At 40.6% G+C, this 17,995-nt stretch overlaps 1 protein-coding gene across 2 annotated transcripts in view; it reads right to left on the bottom strand.

The window, feature by feature from the left end:
* Positions 1-6,535: 6,535 nt before the first annotated feature.
* The window catches only part of LOC117401447 (lysine-specific demethylase 4B), a 75,897-nt gene continuing 64,437 nt past the window's right edge, over positions 6,536-17,995 (bottom strand). For both annotated transcript variants that reach the window (XM_059014833.1, XM_059014832.1), the window contains 5 exons: positions 15,124-15,309; positions 14,171-14,338; positions 13,124-13,243; positions 11,920-12,012; positions 6,536-8,405 (listed from right to left, as the gene is read on the bottom strand). In XM_059014833.1, coding sequence (XP_058870816.1) covers positions 8,166-8,405; positions 11,920-12,012; positions 13,124-13,243; positions 14,171-14,338; positions 15,124-15,309 — 807 coding nt within the window. In that variant the 3' untranslated portion in view covers positions 6,536-8,165. The remainder of the gene's footprint in view (positions 8,406-11,919; positions 12,013-13,123; positions 13,244-14,170; positions 14,339-15,123; positions 15,310-17,995) is intronic.

Raw genomic sequence — 17,995 nt, 5'->3', positions numbered from 1 at the left:
ATTTCTTGTCTTGATTCTGGTTTGACAGCATTGAGCTGAAGGCATTGATATTCCTCACATCTCAATCCAGGGAGCCTTACAGCTCCAGTGCCTAGGCCTCTTGTTGGTGCCAAGTTACTGCCAGACAGTGGAGTGGCTGTCATGTATACAACCTCCCTGTGCTCGCAGATCACGTGACCTTGCTGTTAATGTGACATGACTCCAGTTCCTCTGAAACACTGCCCTGTTTTCTGATGTGCTAAACAACATCTCTGTCTCGCTTCATTTCAATGCACTTCCCTATTAACTACTTAGGACATGCAATTGCAATTGAATCTCTATGAAGTAAACCTTTCATTCAGTTGTATGTATATTCCACACGTGTGCATATGAATTGATCACGAACGGCTTCATGATGTTGAATGGATTACTATTGATGGCTTACTTGAATTCAATATCAATTAAAAACAAACAGACTCGACCACATTTTAAACCCTTAATGTAGCAGAAGGAGCAAACTGACCATTTGGATGATCAGTACAGTTTAAGTCCTGTTTCGTACCCCTCGTTGCAGAAGTAAGAAAGTTTGAATATTTAATTGTAGGTATGCCCCGTGTGCCTTAAAGGGTTGACTGCACTGCATTGATGTATCATTGTATATTTTACATTCCTCGCTGAGAGAACAAAGTAAGCACTGTGCAGCAGAAGTGAACATCGCTTCATTACAATCCACTGAACAAACACTGCAGTCTGCCGAAGTCCCAGCTAACATGAATTTAAATAAAGCCATGTGACGTCTTTAATTGGTGATTATGAGCTGGGTGTCCAGGGGTAGAACTCTCCTTTGATAACAGAATGTTCAAGTGAACAGCTGCTTTTGAATGGGAAAGACTAGGCACAGAACCCGCTTCAATCAGACTGCCCAGTTGAGTTTGTACAGTACTTCAAATGTCCACTAAACACTATTCTAGTACTATCACTTTGTATGGCTATCGACTGCAATATTCGGGGGTGATTTAAGACGCGTTTTCTTTTTAAAGGGGTGAGTGGGGGGAGAACACAGACACAGAAATAAATTGGGTTAGCAAGATTTAAGCTACATAGCATCAATCAAGGCTTAACCAATACACATCACATCCCATTTCAGGGACTCTGAGTTCTGTCTGTATGCAGTATGGAATATATTGTGGGTCAACTATGGGGCTACTCACTAAGTGCTTGCAGGCCACAGTACCAGGATTGATACAGTTGATCAAAATGTTTGCTATAAACACATTGAATAGGGTGACATTTTAGATTAAGCTTCAGAATCAGAGAAGGCAAAATTATGTTTCAATTATGGAACGGGGAGTAGAAAAAGGGGGGGGGGGTAGGGGGGGGAAAATGCGATACCTGTCTCAGAAAAAAAGGTTTTGTTGGAATAACTGGAGGAAGGATTCTCCTGACAAGCTCCAAGCAGCTCGAAGCCAGATTTAAAAACTGAACCACTCTAGTACTGTGCTTGCAATCCTTTTGAGTAAGGGAAATGTAAAAAAGACAGTTAAAATGACACGTGAAGCTACTCTTTAAAAAGATATATACCTACAGACAAAAAGGTTGTTTTTTTTTTTAAGCACATCACTGCAATGTTTTGTGTGAGTGGTATTTTAAGGCTTGTTATCACCAGAGCAGAAAAACGGAGTGAGTGATGGAGACTCGTTCTGTTCAGAAAGCACACCGCTGTTGTTATGGAGATAAGTGATGAAAGATGCAGCCCTAAGCATGGAAGACAATAACATTCCAGAAGACTAATGATGTAATTAAGAGTTTTAATGGGGGAACCGTTTGTTTTTCCTTTATAGAGTGTCCAGAGAAAGCTGTACACTTCTCTATAAATTAGTCTTCAATCTGATTTTGTTTTTCTTTTCGTTCAGCGTCTTCATTACAGTTAACCCCTGTAGTTTGTGGGTGCAGAGATAGGCTTAATCCATTATTTTTCATTTGCTGTGATTATCCTCAGAAGCAGAAGAATACATTGGAAATGATAGCATTAATCCCCACAGCAGCCTGCTACACAATTAACAGGCTTCATGATGTTGCTATAGAGTTGGCTCAAAAATAAAAAAGTGAATCTAAAGGGTGTGCATTACTACGTCAAGCATAGGGTCACCTACCCGAGTTCGAAGGAAGCACGCAAGCTGGGATATTTAAGGGCCGAAGCCAGCTCGATATGGACACGTGCCGATGCTGCGATCAGCTGATTGCTGGCTGTACTGCAGCAGCAGTTCTCTCTTTATTGCCGGTGTGTGCAGATACGGTAATTGTGGAAGTTTAATGCAATGGCACCTTTTTGTTGTAGTATAAATCACACCGGAGCTACACGTTCAGTATCCTGTCACATACAGTAACACCGCGTCTCTCTTAGTAATAATTCAGTAATGCGGGATAGTTTTCCGAGGTTATACTCTTGTTGAAAAAGCTTGTTGTAGTGCAGCCGTACTGTAAGCGGTCATGCCAGAGTACCATTGTAGCTATGGTTGTCGTCTGTGATGCTGGCTACCCTCGCCCTGATCTCAATATGGTCTCTTAAATTCAAGCTGAAGTGGACCACGGGCAGTTCCGCTAGGTAAAAATTTACATCTAGTCTCTAATTGCTGTGTATTTGCATAGTAGATACAAAGTATATGCATGTGTACTTGCCCGTAATTGCAATGTTATTATGTATAGTCACAATGTACTTAAAGTGTACATCTTTACACAATTTAAATCGGAACAGGGTTAGGTTTAGAGTTATATCCTGCAAAGAAATGACACATGCATTACTCAGTAACTAAGATGCAAATACACAGTAATAGAGGCACTTCATGTAACGTGCTCCATTGAGCTGGAATAACCCTAGTGGGAGCCTGTTCCTATGGAAATACTGTACCTCGCTATTAGTATCCCACAGTAAAAGTATACGCATTGGCTGCTGATACAGCTCGGTAAATGCATTTTCTAAGATTGAGGCAAATGACTGTGTGTTCTTTCTTCGTGCCTCGTGTGGCTGGTTTACAACAATACAATCTAACACGGAGCCAGACCATCACGTTGTATTGTTTCAATAAGTGTTTCCCAGGACTGCTGGACCACATCCATTTCCTTAGTGCTGACAGCTTGACTGGAGCATGCATTTTTCAAATGTAAAATCTGACTAAAAAAGGTCTGTGTAATTTTATATCCTCCCTCTCTCCCTCCCCCCCTTCCTCGTGCTTGGGATTAAGAGACAGTCAGCGCTCGAGATTGAAGCTATCTCTGTATGTCCGCAGTGCAAGTGGACGGGTGGCTTGCAATGCGTTGGTTTCGTGCAACCTTTCCATATATTAAAGAATATCATCTAAAATATATATTTTGTATTCATTTTGCAGTAACACTAATAGTTGCCATCTACACGTGAGCACATGCGCAGTACAGCCTCGTGTGCAGTCTTCCGTTTCTGTGTGATTGTAGTGGGTTAATCGGTATTTCAAATTTAATTTTGGATTTTAATGTAGACTTTGCCCCCGCGTTCACACAACACATTACAAGCCACATTACTTGCTGGTTTGCCAGGCGCTGCTGGGAGTTGTTTACGAGCAAGCTAAAAAGGCTGAGTACGCAGGGGCCACGTTTCCTCCAAAGATACGGACTGACCCCTCTCTGAAACGATGCAATTTTCTTTGATGTGAGCCGAAACCACTAATTAAGCCTGTATTCGCTGCAACAGCAGACGGTTATTAGGGTAAGAAATTCTATGGAGGAAAAAAAACTCGCCGTCATTGCAAATGGTAATTAAGAGATGAATATATTATTTTATTCGCAAATGTCAGATACATCCCGGTCCTACCATTATCAGATTTCATTGGGATCAACTTTATTTCAATGTGCAATCCTAAAAGGCGGTTGAGCGCTCTAACCCCTTGCTAGGGCAGTAAACAGTGAATTAACACGGTACACTTTACAAACACGGAGCGCGGCTTGCGGTCCGCGGCACAAGCAAATGCCGGGTTGCAGCCTGTTCTGTAATCTCTCTGTAAAAGGAGCACTATTTAAAGTCGACTTGGTGCGCTATTGCAAACGGCTTTGCCATTTTCTCACCGTTGCTTGGATACTAGGTTAAAAAACTTTATTAAAAAATACAATCTCGAGGCACTGCTATGCAAAAAGAACCACGTGAGAAGTCCCGCCGTCATGTGTGCAGTATAAGACCTGGGGCGGGTAGCTGTTTTCTTTTGCTGTGGTTATCGGAGGTTAAAAGGGTCACTAGAAATATCAACATAGGTCAATTAGTAAATGTGTTAACTGCTGTTTAATAATATACTGCGGAAGCATATTTTGCAGTTTTCATCACAGACTCAAACCTCTTCCTTTTGCTGTTTTGTACCGTTGTTTGCATAACACTTTACCCATGAGTGTGTGTGTGTCAAAGGAGCCGGAGTCAGAGCCTGTAGGATTGATCAGGCTCACTGCGACACAATCCAACATTTTCTTGCTTAGTTTGGAAAGTTTAAAAGTTTGCCATTGTTGCAAACAGAAAAAAAAAAATGAAACTCCAATTTTACACATGGACCCATGGTGAATGACAGGATTATTAATGACTATTTTCACAGATACTCCTTGTGAAGCTTTTTGATGCTGAAGTTAATTGCACAAGCAAGTGTTGGCTGTACTGCTCTGCTCTTCCTCCTGATTAATGGGCTCATTTTAACAGCAGGAGAAATTGTACACAGTGCTTGTGCAGATTTCAGACACAGCGGAGCCTGGAGAGCATTAAACAAAATAAATTGGATTAAGTGGAAGCTATAGTTATCTTCTTGTTAAAAGCAGAGCATGTTTCTTTATCGGTATTTTAAATGCCACTGCGTTTTCAGGGTTGGTTAGCATTGTCCGAGATTTTGAAAATGTATTGCTTATTCTTCTTTTAAAATCCTTTAACAATGGTTAATTGCAACCCGGTCATTTCTTGCATGTAAATGAAAATATCTTGTTTATTTTTAATTATTAGACTTTTTTTTCTGGAAAGCAGCTTAACTGTAGATTTTAATTCTCTTTTGCAATGTACAAAATAGTGGCACCCGAATCCAAGACTTTGAATAAACTTCCAAAATATCTTGGTAACACCTGCAGGATACTGTACACCATTGCATAAACTCATTTACTGAGGCTAAGCAAAGAAAACGTGGATGTTACTCTGATTACTGTGTATTTACATTGTGGTTAATTAGTAAAATACATGTGTAGTTACACATAATTACAATGTTATTATGCATAGTTATAATGTATCTAAAGTGTAAATATTTGTGCATGATATAACCCTAACCCTTTTCTGACACACCTGTGTATTTCCATATACACATTAAGTACATTGTAACTATATACATCATGTACACAGAGGGTTGTATTTTACTGGGAAACTGAGCATGTTTTAAATAAAGTTTAAGTAAAGCAGAGGACCAAGGAGATGAAACATCAAGTAGATAACCAGCGTGGCGAGTCCCAGACACACGGCTTTTCTTCCCATTTCCCATTTAACGTGGAAATTAGTCAGGGTCCAGGGCTGCTCATAATGAACTCGCTCTATCTGGGGACTCAAGGCAATGCTTTGCAAACGTAGCGGCACTTGTATCTTGGATCTGACTCACCCGGGTAGGTTTTCTGGTAATAAATCGTGGAGGGGGCGAGGAGGAAAAATAGTTCTTGAAAGTAACACAGAGGAACACCTGGGTGGTTTGCATAAATCAATGCAGAACGTTTTTCATGTTGATCAATGTACCAGTAGTGATAACAGATCTTGGGGAGTCGATACTGTTTATTAGGTTAACTATGATGCATACAAGTCTTTTCTACAGGTGTAAATGTTAGAATTGTCTTTTATTTTCTTTAAATTTCCACACCTGGATAACTGAACTATACCAGTGGCAGGCTGATTAATCCGAGGATCAGTAGCAAAACTGTTGCTGGCAAGAGCGGTATTTTCTTAATTTTTTTTTTTAGTAATTATAGTACTCTACGTAATTCTTTTTGCAACCTAAAATATATCACTGCGGTGCACTTTTTGTCATTCAGTTAATGGAACAGGAAAGTGTTTTTACATGTGATGTAAGAGTTATGTTTTGCAATAAAAACTTGTATCACGTTCATTGATTTAATCAGGTGTTCTCTATTGATAATGTTTATCTTTAACATCAGGGATAATATTAGTAAAAAATGAAGGCAGGAGAGCAGCTTGAACTGTAAAGTCACAGCATTGGCTCTTTCACAAATGAAGCCAAACTGGTTCCAGTTGGTGTGTTTGGTTGACCAGTCAGTTCATACAGGTGGTTTTAATAACCGAGGTCTTGCTCTAGTTCTGGGGCTCTAAGATTAGGTTTTATTCAATCCCTGAGGCTGTAGGGTCCTTTTAAAAACAAAAAGGTAAGAGAAAGGTTAAAAATAAAAAAAGGAAAAACAATATTTAAATCTAATTTAATTAATGCTATTTACAAAAAAAAAAACAGTTACAACAGCAGAACTTGGTAAAATGTCATTTCCCCCCTCCCCCCTCCCCCCTCCCCCCTCCCCCCCAGCATTCAATGAACCGGTTAAGTCAAGCAACATCTGAACCACTCTGTGCACCAGGACAAGCTGTAGCTTTTAAATCCAGCAGATAAATGGCAAATGTTTCATCAAGTCCTAAATATAAAAGCAAAACGCCTGTAATTACATCGCATACAAATCTGACCCCTCTCCTCCCTGCCATCGGGTTCTGGCTTTCCTGTAAGGCTTTTAGGGGTTACTAAAGCACCATCCAAGCTTCTTGTTTCCCACAGCTAGCTCGGTAAAGCCAGTCATTGGTCTTACTTGGTGACCTTCCTGCTACAGCAGGCAGGAATTGTCCTTTATTTCTTCTTTCAAGCCCAGCAGTGCCTATTAAATACAAAATTCTACTAAATCGGAAGGCCTCCTGCTGCAGGGAGGTCACAGTGAGGCTCAAGCACCGTCTCTGCTGGACGCAACCTGAAAGTCCCAGAGCCAATTAAATTCAAATGAGCCCTGGGATCGGGCAGGCTGGTTATAGCCTTGAGTGCTGCCGGAGGGACGGATGAAGGGGGCTCAGCAAGGAGATACTGCGGGAAACCAAAGGAAATCATTGCTTTAAAAAAAAAAAAAAAAAGGATTGGTGTACACCTGGTTTATTCAATGTTTCAACCGACTTTGTTCAGTGCTACCCAACTGCTGTGCAGGCACAGTAATGCTCTACCCTTTTGTTTTTAAAACTGCCAAAACAAACCCCCCCACTTGTTTCCTGAACGTACTTCACAAAAGGTATTTGTATTTAGATAAGACATGACGGTTATTTTCAGCAGCAGTAGTCTGTCGTCTGTGGGTATTTAGCACTTCTTGTGAAAATGGCTCAATAATAAATAGAAAATTGTTCTTCTTAAATCTTTGCATGACAGTACGAAATCCATTTCCATGCCAACAAGAGAACGGCTCTTTCAAAAGGGTCAACACTCTACCAAAAATATATTCATATATTCAAATGATTCCTACCAACAACTGAAGGGGATAAAAAGAAAGAAAATCAATAATTTAAGAGCACATAAAAAAAAAAAAAAAAAAATGAACTACTTTACCATGAACTGGGGATGGGGATATATATTTAAAAAAAAAAAAAAAAACACCATGTACTCCCTCATTGAGGAGCACCAATGTAGATATTTAACCAAAATGTGATTCTTCTAAGTATTGTATCATCTTAGTTTTTATAAATACATCTTTTTTTTATACTGTTTGTGATTTTACATAAACAATAAAACAATCTGCATCTGCACTTGAATTAATTTTAAAGCTGTACAACTGTGTGTATGTGAGAACAGTTCATGAGTTTGAAAAAAATAAAAAATAAAATAGCAAGTTGTAGCTATCGGTACATCCAAACTCGTCTTTCATTTAGTTGAAACGGAGGTAATGTGACTTTCTTTCTCTCGCTCTCTCTCTCTCCCTTGAAATTGACATTTCTGTACAACGTGCAAGGATGCAAAACTAGTTTTCCGACTGTCCAGGAAAAACAAAAATGCCACCGTCTCTCTCGATCGGACCGGAAGTTTCCGTGCGGGGCGCTGGGTTGGAAAAAGCTGCTCCGGCCTGCACGGTTTCCATTCCGCGGAGAAGAGAAATCGCTTGTGTGCCAAGTTTCTCCTTGGTGTTTAAAACATGCAGTGGCTGCTCCCCTGTTGATTCTGTTGTTGTTGTTGCTGCTGCTGCTGCTGCTGCTGGTATTGTGCTTGAAGCAGTGACTCCATGAAAGTCACATAGTTTGTGTAGTCCTCTGCTGGTCGAGGGCTGGGGCTGGGGCTGGGGCTGGGGTTGGGTACACGGGGCCGCTTGGCTGCCTGCACCTCATCCCCAGAGAAAACAGCTTCCCGAAGGGCTCCGGTCGTCAGAGACTGTGAGAGAAACAAACCAATTAAATTAACATGTTTGTAGTGGTCATTTCCAATTAGGCAAGGTAAAAAATACACCTGCAACAGGGATAGAAAAGAAGACTCCTACGACATAGCAGTTTCTCCCATCCCAGGTTTTAAAAATGAGTTTGATTAGCCCCAGTGTATTGGCAACAAGCTCAGTTATGTTTTATTATATTCCTAGTAAAACCAGAAGTGGATCAAATGGGAGTCTTATTTCCATCCCTATGTATTTTCACACATAGTATAGTAACTGTTTTGAAACAACCACAGTAATTCTAAACAAAACAAAATGATAGTTAAGCTTATATTTCTTTGTGTGAATCACCCATAACTTCGTAACGCTCAATTCTGAAGGCAAACCTACTAGAAACCAAGTCAAAAAAGACAAAACATTTCAGCTAGGGCATTCTTCAGTGCAGCTGGAACTACCTGCCAAAATCAATGTGTGACCTGGATCCTAATAACCAATAATCTGTGCTAAGGAATGCCTATATCAAGGTTTAGCACAATTTAATTAGCCGGTCTGAGAAATGAACGGGTTCGATTTGGGTGCTTCAAGTTTCAAACACTCTACAATAAGCCCCACTGAACACAGGGATCAGGAGACAAATATCCTCAAAAAGACTAAAAAAAAAAAAAAAAAAAATCTCTTTAGATTAGGCAGGGGTAGCTGATTCTACCATGCAGATCCGAAGGCGCAGCTCATCAGTCCCCTTATGAAACCCGTTTCCCCTGCACAGCTGACTCCCAGGTTTGTAGACCCAAGCCTCCTATTTATCAGACGCTGTTTGTATGATCCATGACCACCTCCGGCTTTTCCTTATTGTTTAGATAGATGCCTGTCTGCTTGGTTAACCCAGCCCTGAAGCGAGCCTGAACGGAGGAATCCAAAACGAGCCGAGCGTGGCGGCCGCTGGGCAGGCCTATTTATTTGAAGGAGCAAGCTGCTGAACTGGGCTAATATGCCAGCCTCTCCGCTCTATCAGAGGGCTCCAAGATATTACTGAGAGAGCAGACATCCACAGACACTAGGGTGTTGGTAATACACTTGCACAGAACTGCCTCCCCAGCAGGATACAACTAACACATCCGTAGCTGAACAGCATATAGAAATACACCCCAAACGTTTTGTCTTCATTGAAGACATCGAGAAAGGCTTCCGGTAGAAATGTTAAGTCATTAGCTGCTGCTGTTATTAGGTTTCTTTTAATATTTCTAAATGCTATTCAACACGCTATACCGTGCGTGAATAAGTCATGAGAAAACATTTCAACCTGAAGTCTTTCTCAATGTCTTCAGTGAAGATTTAGCAGTTTAGCAAGGTTGCGTTTAATAGTTACGGGATGTTGAATAGCATTGCATCACAGCATTGTATAAAAAATCGACGGAACAGATTAGTCCCCAAGATAGGATTTTTCACTCAGCTAGTACTAAATATTACCTTTACGATAGTCCAGTCTATTCCTGCAAATCAAAAACAGCCATTGCCTGTATTATAAATAGGCAGCTGCAGTCAATAGCAATAGCTGTGCCACTGTCAACTCTAGCATAGATACATTTCTAATCTGGTAGGGTTGTTCTTCCTAGTGAGTCCACAGTGTATCCTGACAAATTCATAAAGACCCCCCCCCCCCCCATGAATTTATGAAGATCAGGGAAAATCTGCAGTCTAGGACTAAAAAACTGATTGCACCCTCATGACTAATGATCCCTCAGAGGTCTCTGTCAGCATGTAATCATGAAGCTATTGTCTTCTCTGCATGCTGATGCCAGATCCCTGATCTCTCTCTCTCTCTCTCTCTCTGGTACCACTGAATGCAATAAATTGGAATTGAACAAAATGACGTTTTGACATCACGACTTCTGACTCCAGCAATGTGAGGCACCATCTGTGTCCTACTCTACTCAGAACCAACAGGTCTCTCTAAGAGCGTGCAAACTGCCACGCACACGACAACTAGAATTACTGCATAACATTATATATAAAAACAAAAAAGGGGGATCATTAAAAAGAAACTATTCCAATAATCAAATTGTTTACTCCTGGGTGCAATGTGCAAAAAATAGAACCAGTACATTGCAATGCCAGTTAGTAATATGTAAAGCAGTGCTGGTTCCTCTTTTTTTATCTATCCATATATATATATATAAACCATTTGAATACAGTAATTTGTGATGTTTTAACGTCCTGTATTGTCATTTAAAAAAATATTTGGTGCTTTTTTTTTTTTTTAAATCAATTTTTCAGTTCTGTGCACAGCAGTAAATCCACAAAATAAGTCTGGTATTCACTTCAATATTTAAATTAGTGTTACTTAACAAAATGTTCCAGTGCTTCTCCCCCACTTGGATTACTTTAATTAGATACTGAAAATGACAAAAACAGCACAGCCTATAAAAGCTTTCTTACGAGCAGAGATGAGGGTGAAAGGTTAAGCTTGGGCTTTTTAATATTTTATTAACATGGAGTGGCTGTTTATTAATAAGGATTAGTTTGACAGTGTTGTAGAGCGCTGTCAGGTTAAACCCTTAATGCCTGAGATTGGCAGTGCAGATCTAGTTTATTACACCTGCCGTTCTCAATCCTACTCCAGATCTGTGTTTGCTGTCTCATGCGATTAATTGTGCGATGAGCTTTCAATAGACAAACAAATCAGTTATTTTTGTGTAATAAACCATTAAAAAAGAAAAAGGGGGGGAACAAATGTAATTGGATATATTTTCCCCCTGATGAAGCCACCACAAATACAGGTTTCGAAATGGTTGGTTTCCTGTCCCCAGTTTACTTCCTGTGCAGCAGGAATTAGGATCCCACCTGAGACGTGAACCAACTTTCTAAGGACCAGGACAAATGGGCGTCACCTGATTCAAAAGTGAAAATAAAGTCTAGAAAAAAAAATAACTGCAAAAGTGAAAAAAAAAAGTTAGCTACTTTGCAGATGCAAAGCAACAGGAAAGGCTTGGGAGGGATTGATAGCTCTTCTCAGTACTCTGGGCTCCAGTGTGAAAGCCCAGCTAAAGGGAATGCATTGAAAAGCCCTCAAATGAGCCGTGGAATAAATAAAGGATATCTAATGGTTGCCAGTGGGATACCACGCTTATCTTCATTTAGATAAAAATGAGCATGCTGTCACCCTGTAGATATTCTCTCAGTACCAAACAGAAAAGAACATGCACCGTCAGTCTGTGGTAAAGCAAACAGGAGGATTCCTTGAGAAAGAGCTCAATGGTTAAAGCACGGGGCTACAGTGCAGAAGAGATTTAAGAAGCCGAGTCATTTAAAAAATAAACCTCGACTCTGGCGTTAGCCCAGCGTTTACCATAACCTAGTTTAGAAACGCCCACGGACAATTCTCGCTTGCAATATAAATAGAACTAAGATAGCGATTAAAAACAGTGTCCTTGACCTGACCACAACGTCCCCACCTCCCAGGTTTAGGGACGAGCGACCTTACCCAGAGACTGTGAGGTTGCCTTCACTATCGCTACCTACCAGCCGGGATTTAACCTTCTTCGGCAGCTCCTCATCGACGGTGTGAATATCACTGCGCTTCACTGTCAGCTGAGATCCGTCTTCAAACTCCACCTGAAACAGAACAGAGAGTCACACAGTGACCCCAAAGCAGCTACCAAGCCAGTCCCACGATCTGACTTGCACAGCTGTTGCGCTATTGAAAGAGATGCCCGATTTACTTCAGAGAGGCGTCAACTGTACAGTTTTTTGTTATTAAATAGTTTACACAAATCACCTTGGTGTTGTGTGTGTCTGTGTAAAGAAAAAAAAAAAACACATGTACAGATCACACCCCTAGATAATACAGTAAATTAAGTTGAATGAAACCTGCTGAATAATGTTACGTTAGCATATTGTATTACATACTGCTTTGTAGTTTTCCCATATACTTAAAAAAACTGACAAATTGAAAAATGTGACATTTAGAAATTGAACATGAAATACTGTACTACTATTATGGCTTCTAGACTTTTGCAATATCATTTTGTAGTTTTATTAGGCCTCACTCCTAACATTCAGGTTGATGCAAAACTTTTGGCCATCACTGTATTCGTTGTATCTAGGTGTGATGTTTTTGTACTGTGACACAAACCCTGTGTAGCTTTGCGCTCCAGACGGCGTATTTTTGATCAGTAATATTGTTTAAGTGTTCAGAGCTAGATGTGCTTGAATGATTTGACCTTTTAAAATCGTGAGTGTGTTTCTCTTGTTTGTGAAGCCCTCGAGATTATATAAAAGCTTTTATTAAAATGTTTAGGTGTGTGACCAGCATTGGGTCTGTCTGTGGAAACACAGCATTGCAGGTATTTGTCAGTATCAGCAAGTACACAAATCATCCTCACTCCCACTAGGCTCCGGGGAGATGCCAAAAAATGAGATCTGCTCCCAAAATATAAGATTAATAGCTGGAGAGGAAAACGCCAAAGTCGTTCATTAAAAGAAACAGATGTTATTTCCTCCCCTTGGGAGAGAGCAGCCATTGGTTTCAGTGGTGATGCACTAACAGGTCACACTCACAACGACAGAGATGAAACACAGGTGGTCAGTTTGTTTTTAATAAGACAGGCTCGGCTCTTAACAGAGTGTGTTTTGCCAGAGCTTTCTATTATTGTAACAAAACAAGTTTTATTTATTTATTTATTTTTATAATAAGTCTGTCAAGGAACGAGGATCTTGTACCTACCTGACAGACGTTGCTGAAGTGGGCAGTGATGAATCTGGCACTGAAGACACTGCCGTCCGTCCACTGGATCTGAATGACCTCTCCCTCACTCGGGGGTCCGTACTGGAGGCAGTCTCGACTCTGGATGAATGCAGAGCACAGAGATCGATTCAGGTCGAGAGGCCCACGCAGGGACCTGATTGTTCAAACTGGTCATTTCAATAACATACCCAAGCAATGGAAGTTCTGAAACCTACAGGAAGAATGGGGGCAGGGCTAGTGCGGTTTCAAGCCCTGAGCCATGGAGAACAGCGGGGGCAGTACTGGCAAGCGATTCCTGTTTAGACTAAAGGCTTACTTGCTTATCCATGGTGGGCAGGATTCCTTCCTTGCTTTTCATTTGCTTAGCAAAATTACAGAAGTAATCTTAATTGCTTCTAAATTATCTTAACACTTTCGAAAACTAGAATGCCTGCATGAGCTGAATATTCCATTTAGGTTTGCCTTGTATTGATTAATACATCACAACAGGCTCAGCATTGCTTTAGTAGAAAATGATACAGGTGCTTGCAGGCTGACGAATGTCCCACAATCACAGAACATGTTAAGTATCTGTTTTTTGTAAATAATTAACATAGCTTTGCATTGACCCAATTTAGAGATTCAGCTGTATAGCAGGTGTTCTACAACACATGTTCCCGGTGGCATATATGTAAAATTACAGCAACTGCGTTAGTATCATGAAAACAGAAATTAAATCAAGGAACAAATATTATGCTCCCATGGGAAGATATATGTTAACGTTTACTCTAAAGACTCGTGTTCCAGTACCACATCCTCGCAATACTTTTTAGAAGTACATTACCATCCCATATTCCGAATATCAGAAGTCGCTAGCTGTTAAATAAAATTGTTTTCTTTAAATTAAACATATAAACAGGAAATCTTGAAACTATGACAGCAGAGCAACATCTTTCTTTCACTCATTAAAGGTTGGGTTCCGTTATTACATCATAACAATTCCATTATCCCTCAGTTAAAAAAAACCCAAGAGAAGAAGAAACTCACGAGGACGTTTTCAGGGTACAGGTTGTCGATGTAGGAGCCGTCATCAAAGTTGACCTCGTAGAAGGTCTGTGTGGCGGTCCCGATTACACGACACTTGTAGTACAAGCCGTTTCGGTTCTTGCCGATCACAGTCTGTCCTAACGAGACCTGCTTCGCCGCCTGGCTCAGCTGCAGGAGTAAGGAAGGTTGGTTAGTTTATGACGCAGTGGCACGAATGAGGAATCGGGGCTGCTGCGTGTCTCAGGCAAGCCAGAGCAGGATGAACGCAGTAAATAAAGTCTTGCTTACCATAGTTACTGCAGAGCTGGCTCTCTCCTAGTCATCTGCTTGTGGTTTTTGCAAACTGTTTAATTGCACCCCCCCCCCACCGCCACCCCGCCACCCACAAAGCAGTTCTTCAACTTCCAGGTGTTATTTATGGATTTGAAATGTTTAAACTTTAGACTGCCATTATTGATGCAACTGGGTCCATGAATATAAAAGTTTTGTGGGCATACTATACAGGGTGTACAATAAAGTCGAGTATCAAACACTGTCAAGCCATAAATATTTCCAAGCCTTTTACTATGCGTTTTTCACTTATGAAAAAAAAAAAAAAAGAAAAAGAAAAAACTGCAAAACATTTTTGGCACGAATATCAAATTCCACTGACAATACATACTCCGTATATTGCAACAGGGCACCAGCATTTCTGGAGCAAAATAGGTTTTATAAAATATGATTCGCCAAATATTTTTGGCTTTACAGCATCATATATTATGTGGATTAGGATGTTCTCTTAAAAATCAGACAGCCACATACAATGTATCACACACATCTATATCGCATATCTGCACCACACATCAAAATTAGAGGGATTCTTTCCTCTTTGCTTTAAGACAACCAATATTAACAATTATTCCTAGGATACCTGGCTTACCCTGTGGGAGAGCCCTTCAGACAGCGGTACTCACGTTCTGATTGGTGGCCTTGTGCTTGTGGCAAGTGATGGACACCACGTAGGGCCAATCGTCTGGCTCCATGAGGACCCCGGCAGTATGGGCGCAGGTCACATGGAAGGAAGTGGAGCAATGCTTGAAGGAACACTGTATACAGGCACCGGTCACACGCTTCGTCTTTTTATGACAGTAGACACATTTCTGCATGGGCACAGAAACACAGCGCGGTTAATGTACGGTCAAAGACTGGTCAGATGCCAACAGCAACAACAAACCATTCCAAAGCAAAGAAGTGCTGCAGGCTCATTAGAAAAGGGTAAAATCAAAATGATCATTAAATGAGGTCTGAACTTTATTTTGGTTCCACCACAGGGTTTTTAAAATGAGAGTTTGTAGCCACTTCGTACCCAAAAAGCCTTGAAAATAACCAACAACAGATTAAATGAATACAAACTTATATGAAAAAAAAGTTTGTTTTTGAATATGTTCTGCATGCATGTCAGAAAATGAAAATATTCAAGTGCTCTCATGTCTGTTGCAACATTTGAGTCTGTCTGCCACACTTGCTTTAAGCATTAAAAGCACCTACGATGAAGAACACTCTACCAGGGGAACTGAAATCTTCCACCAGCCTGGGGCTGGGAGCCAAAACAATATTTAATTATCTAAAGAGTCCAGGTATCATCTTAATTTTTAAAACTGAGCGAGTGAGACGCACTGTATACACTGAAACCCTTGCAGGAAAATTCGGAGGACTAGACACCGTGTCTCAAGAGGTTTTCCTTTAGTGGTAAAATAGAAATTAAAAACTTATTAGAAGTTTGTGGAAGTGTTGCTGTGGATAATTGGCCTTTGGAGCACCTAACTGTTACCGTGGTCAATTATCTCACAGTAAATCACCGTTCATCAGACAGTGACACCTTTTTTAAAAAAAGGTGTCACTGCACTGCTAATTTCTTATTAGTTACAAATGAAAGACTGTAGAACCGTCATGGTAAATTATTGGATGTGTGATTGCTGCAATGAGAATTTGAGGCTCCTAATGCAGCGTTGCACAGTAATTAAGCCATCAGCCCAAGTACATTTTGAGTTAGTCTTTCAAGTATGAGGCTTATTACAAATTACAGTCAGACACGCTAAATGCCTTATTTCTTGGATTCAAGGAGGGATTTATAAACCACTTGCATGCATGGCTTCCATTGTTTATTATTATTTATGAGCGTCTACGGCAAGTTCCTGTAATGTGGTCTCTGTTAAAATGAATCGTCCTGCTTTCCAAAGCTGATCTATTGGAGTCAAATGTGCATGGAAGACAGTTAACGTGTCTTACTTAAATTGGGTGATAATTGTGATCATCACGATAATACATCAGCCGAATACTGCAAAACAAACACTTGTACAAACACAGCCTCTTGCCAAACCGGGCTCTCATTAGTTCCCTCTCTTGCTTCATCAGCTTCCCCTTGGTACAGCAAGCAGCAAAATCGATAAAAATTAAAATGCATTATTAAATCGTCAATACCTCATGTTGCTTGCCTGCAAGTAAGAGGCAATGCATAACACCTCTCAATATATTGCTGAACATTGAAATATTGTATTTACCATGCGAGCCTGATTTAATATTCTGAAAGGGAGGAGGGGGGTTGGGGGAGGGTTAGGCAGAGGAAAAGGACGCGCAGAGATGCATTAATATCATTTCTTTCCGGTTCTCTTAGTCTACAGGTGCACAAGCCCTGGCTCCGGCAGTATTTTAGCACTGGTGCGGCAGGTTAGCAGTGCTGCACTCTGGGGTTCTCAAGTATTGCAGGACCCCCAAGCTTGCTGGAGAAGTGCTCAATCTCCATCAACCCTTTAAAGACTTCTGTCTTTACAGTGATTGGAACTGACAAAATAATTCCATAAACCTTACTGGTTTTGCATTTCCATTAGCTAGATAGGTCTCTGTAGTTTTAAAAGCAGTGTTACAGCAAACGCGTGTTTTAAACCATTGATGTTCTGAAACGCGACATTCAAAAGTGTACATGTGGGACCTATGTAAACGACAGGAAGTGCCCAGCAGGTAAGCCATTGTTTTGGTCCACAACAGTCACTTTAATGTGATCTGAAGGATGAACGGTGGGCAGTGAAATTACTTTGGGAGTAATAACCCCAGCTGATTAATGGAAACTATCAGAACGATCATGGCAAGGTTTAACCCATAAGTAGTTGCTTACTCTCCCGTAAGGTTCATCAATTGAAATCGTAAAATATACAAGATTAACTCAGGTAACTGGAAACACAGGATACTGCGCCTTTAAGGAGTTACCTACTGGCTGGTTTAACACTCTATTATTTTCAGTCTATAAGTAAGCGGCAAAATAAATAAATAAACATTATACAAAGTTGAAAAGATCAGGAGAGTAAGAAATTGCCTCTCTCTAGCTTGAAGATCAATGCAATTCATTTACTGCAGTGAGAAATGACACCTAATTATTCTGCATTCCACGTCATAAATAATTTACACACGTATGGTCTGGCAATATACCATTAATCAGCATGGCCATGCAACGCATGCAAAATAGCTTTCTTTCAGTGATCTAGCAGCTTGCCTTTGGGTAGGACGGGTGAATAATATGCAAACCACCCCAGAACTCTGAGAAATAAATCAAAACCCGGACATGCAGGGTGATGGAAAGGGGATCTCCTAATGAGATTCATGGGCAGCTTGCATCAGCAGAGCCGGCGAGTTATGCAATCTGAAAGGTTGGGCGAACTCATTGGCTCCTGGCTAAGCATCGATCGCAGGTAACAAGCCCACGACTTGTATTAGACAGCGGAAGCTTTGCCCTAAACTTTCAAGCTCTCTGCACCCTGCATCTTTGCTTAACTACAATCCTTTAGCACACAT

Source organism: Acipenser ruthenus, chromosome 49, assembly GCF_902713425.1.
Source record: "Acipenser ruthenus chromosome 49, fAciRut3.2 maternal haplotype, whole genome shotgun sequence".
NCBI lineage: Eukaryota > Metazoa > Chordata > Actinopteri > Acipenseriformes > Acipenseridae > Acipenser > Acipenser ruthenus.
This window is presented reverse-complemented; position numbering and strand designations above follow the sequence as displayed.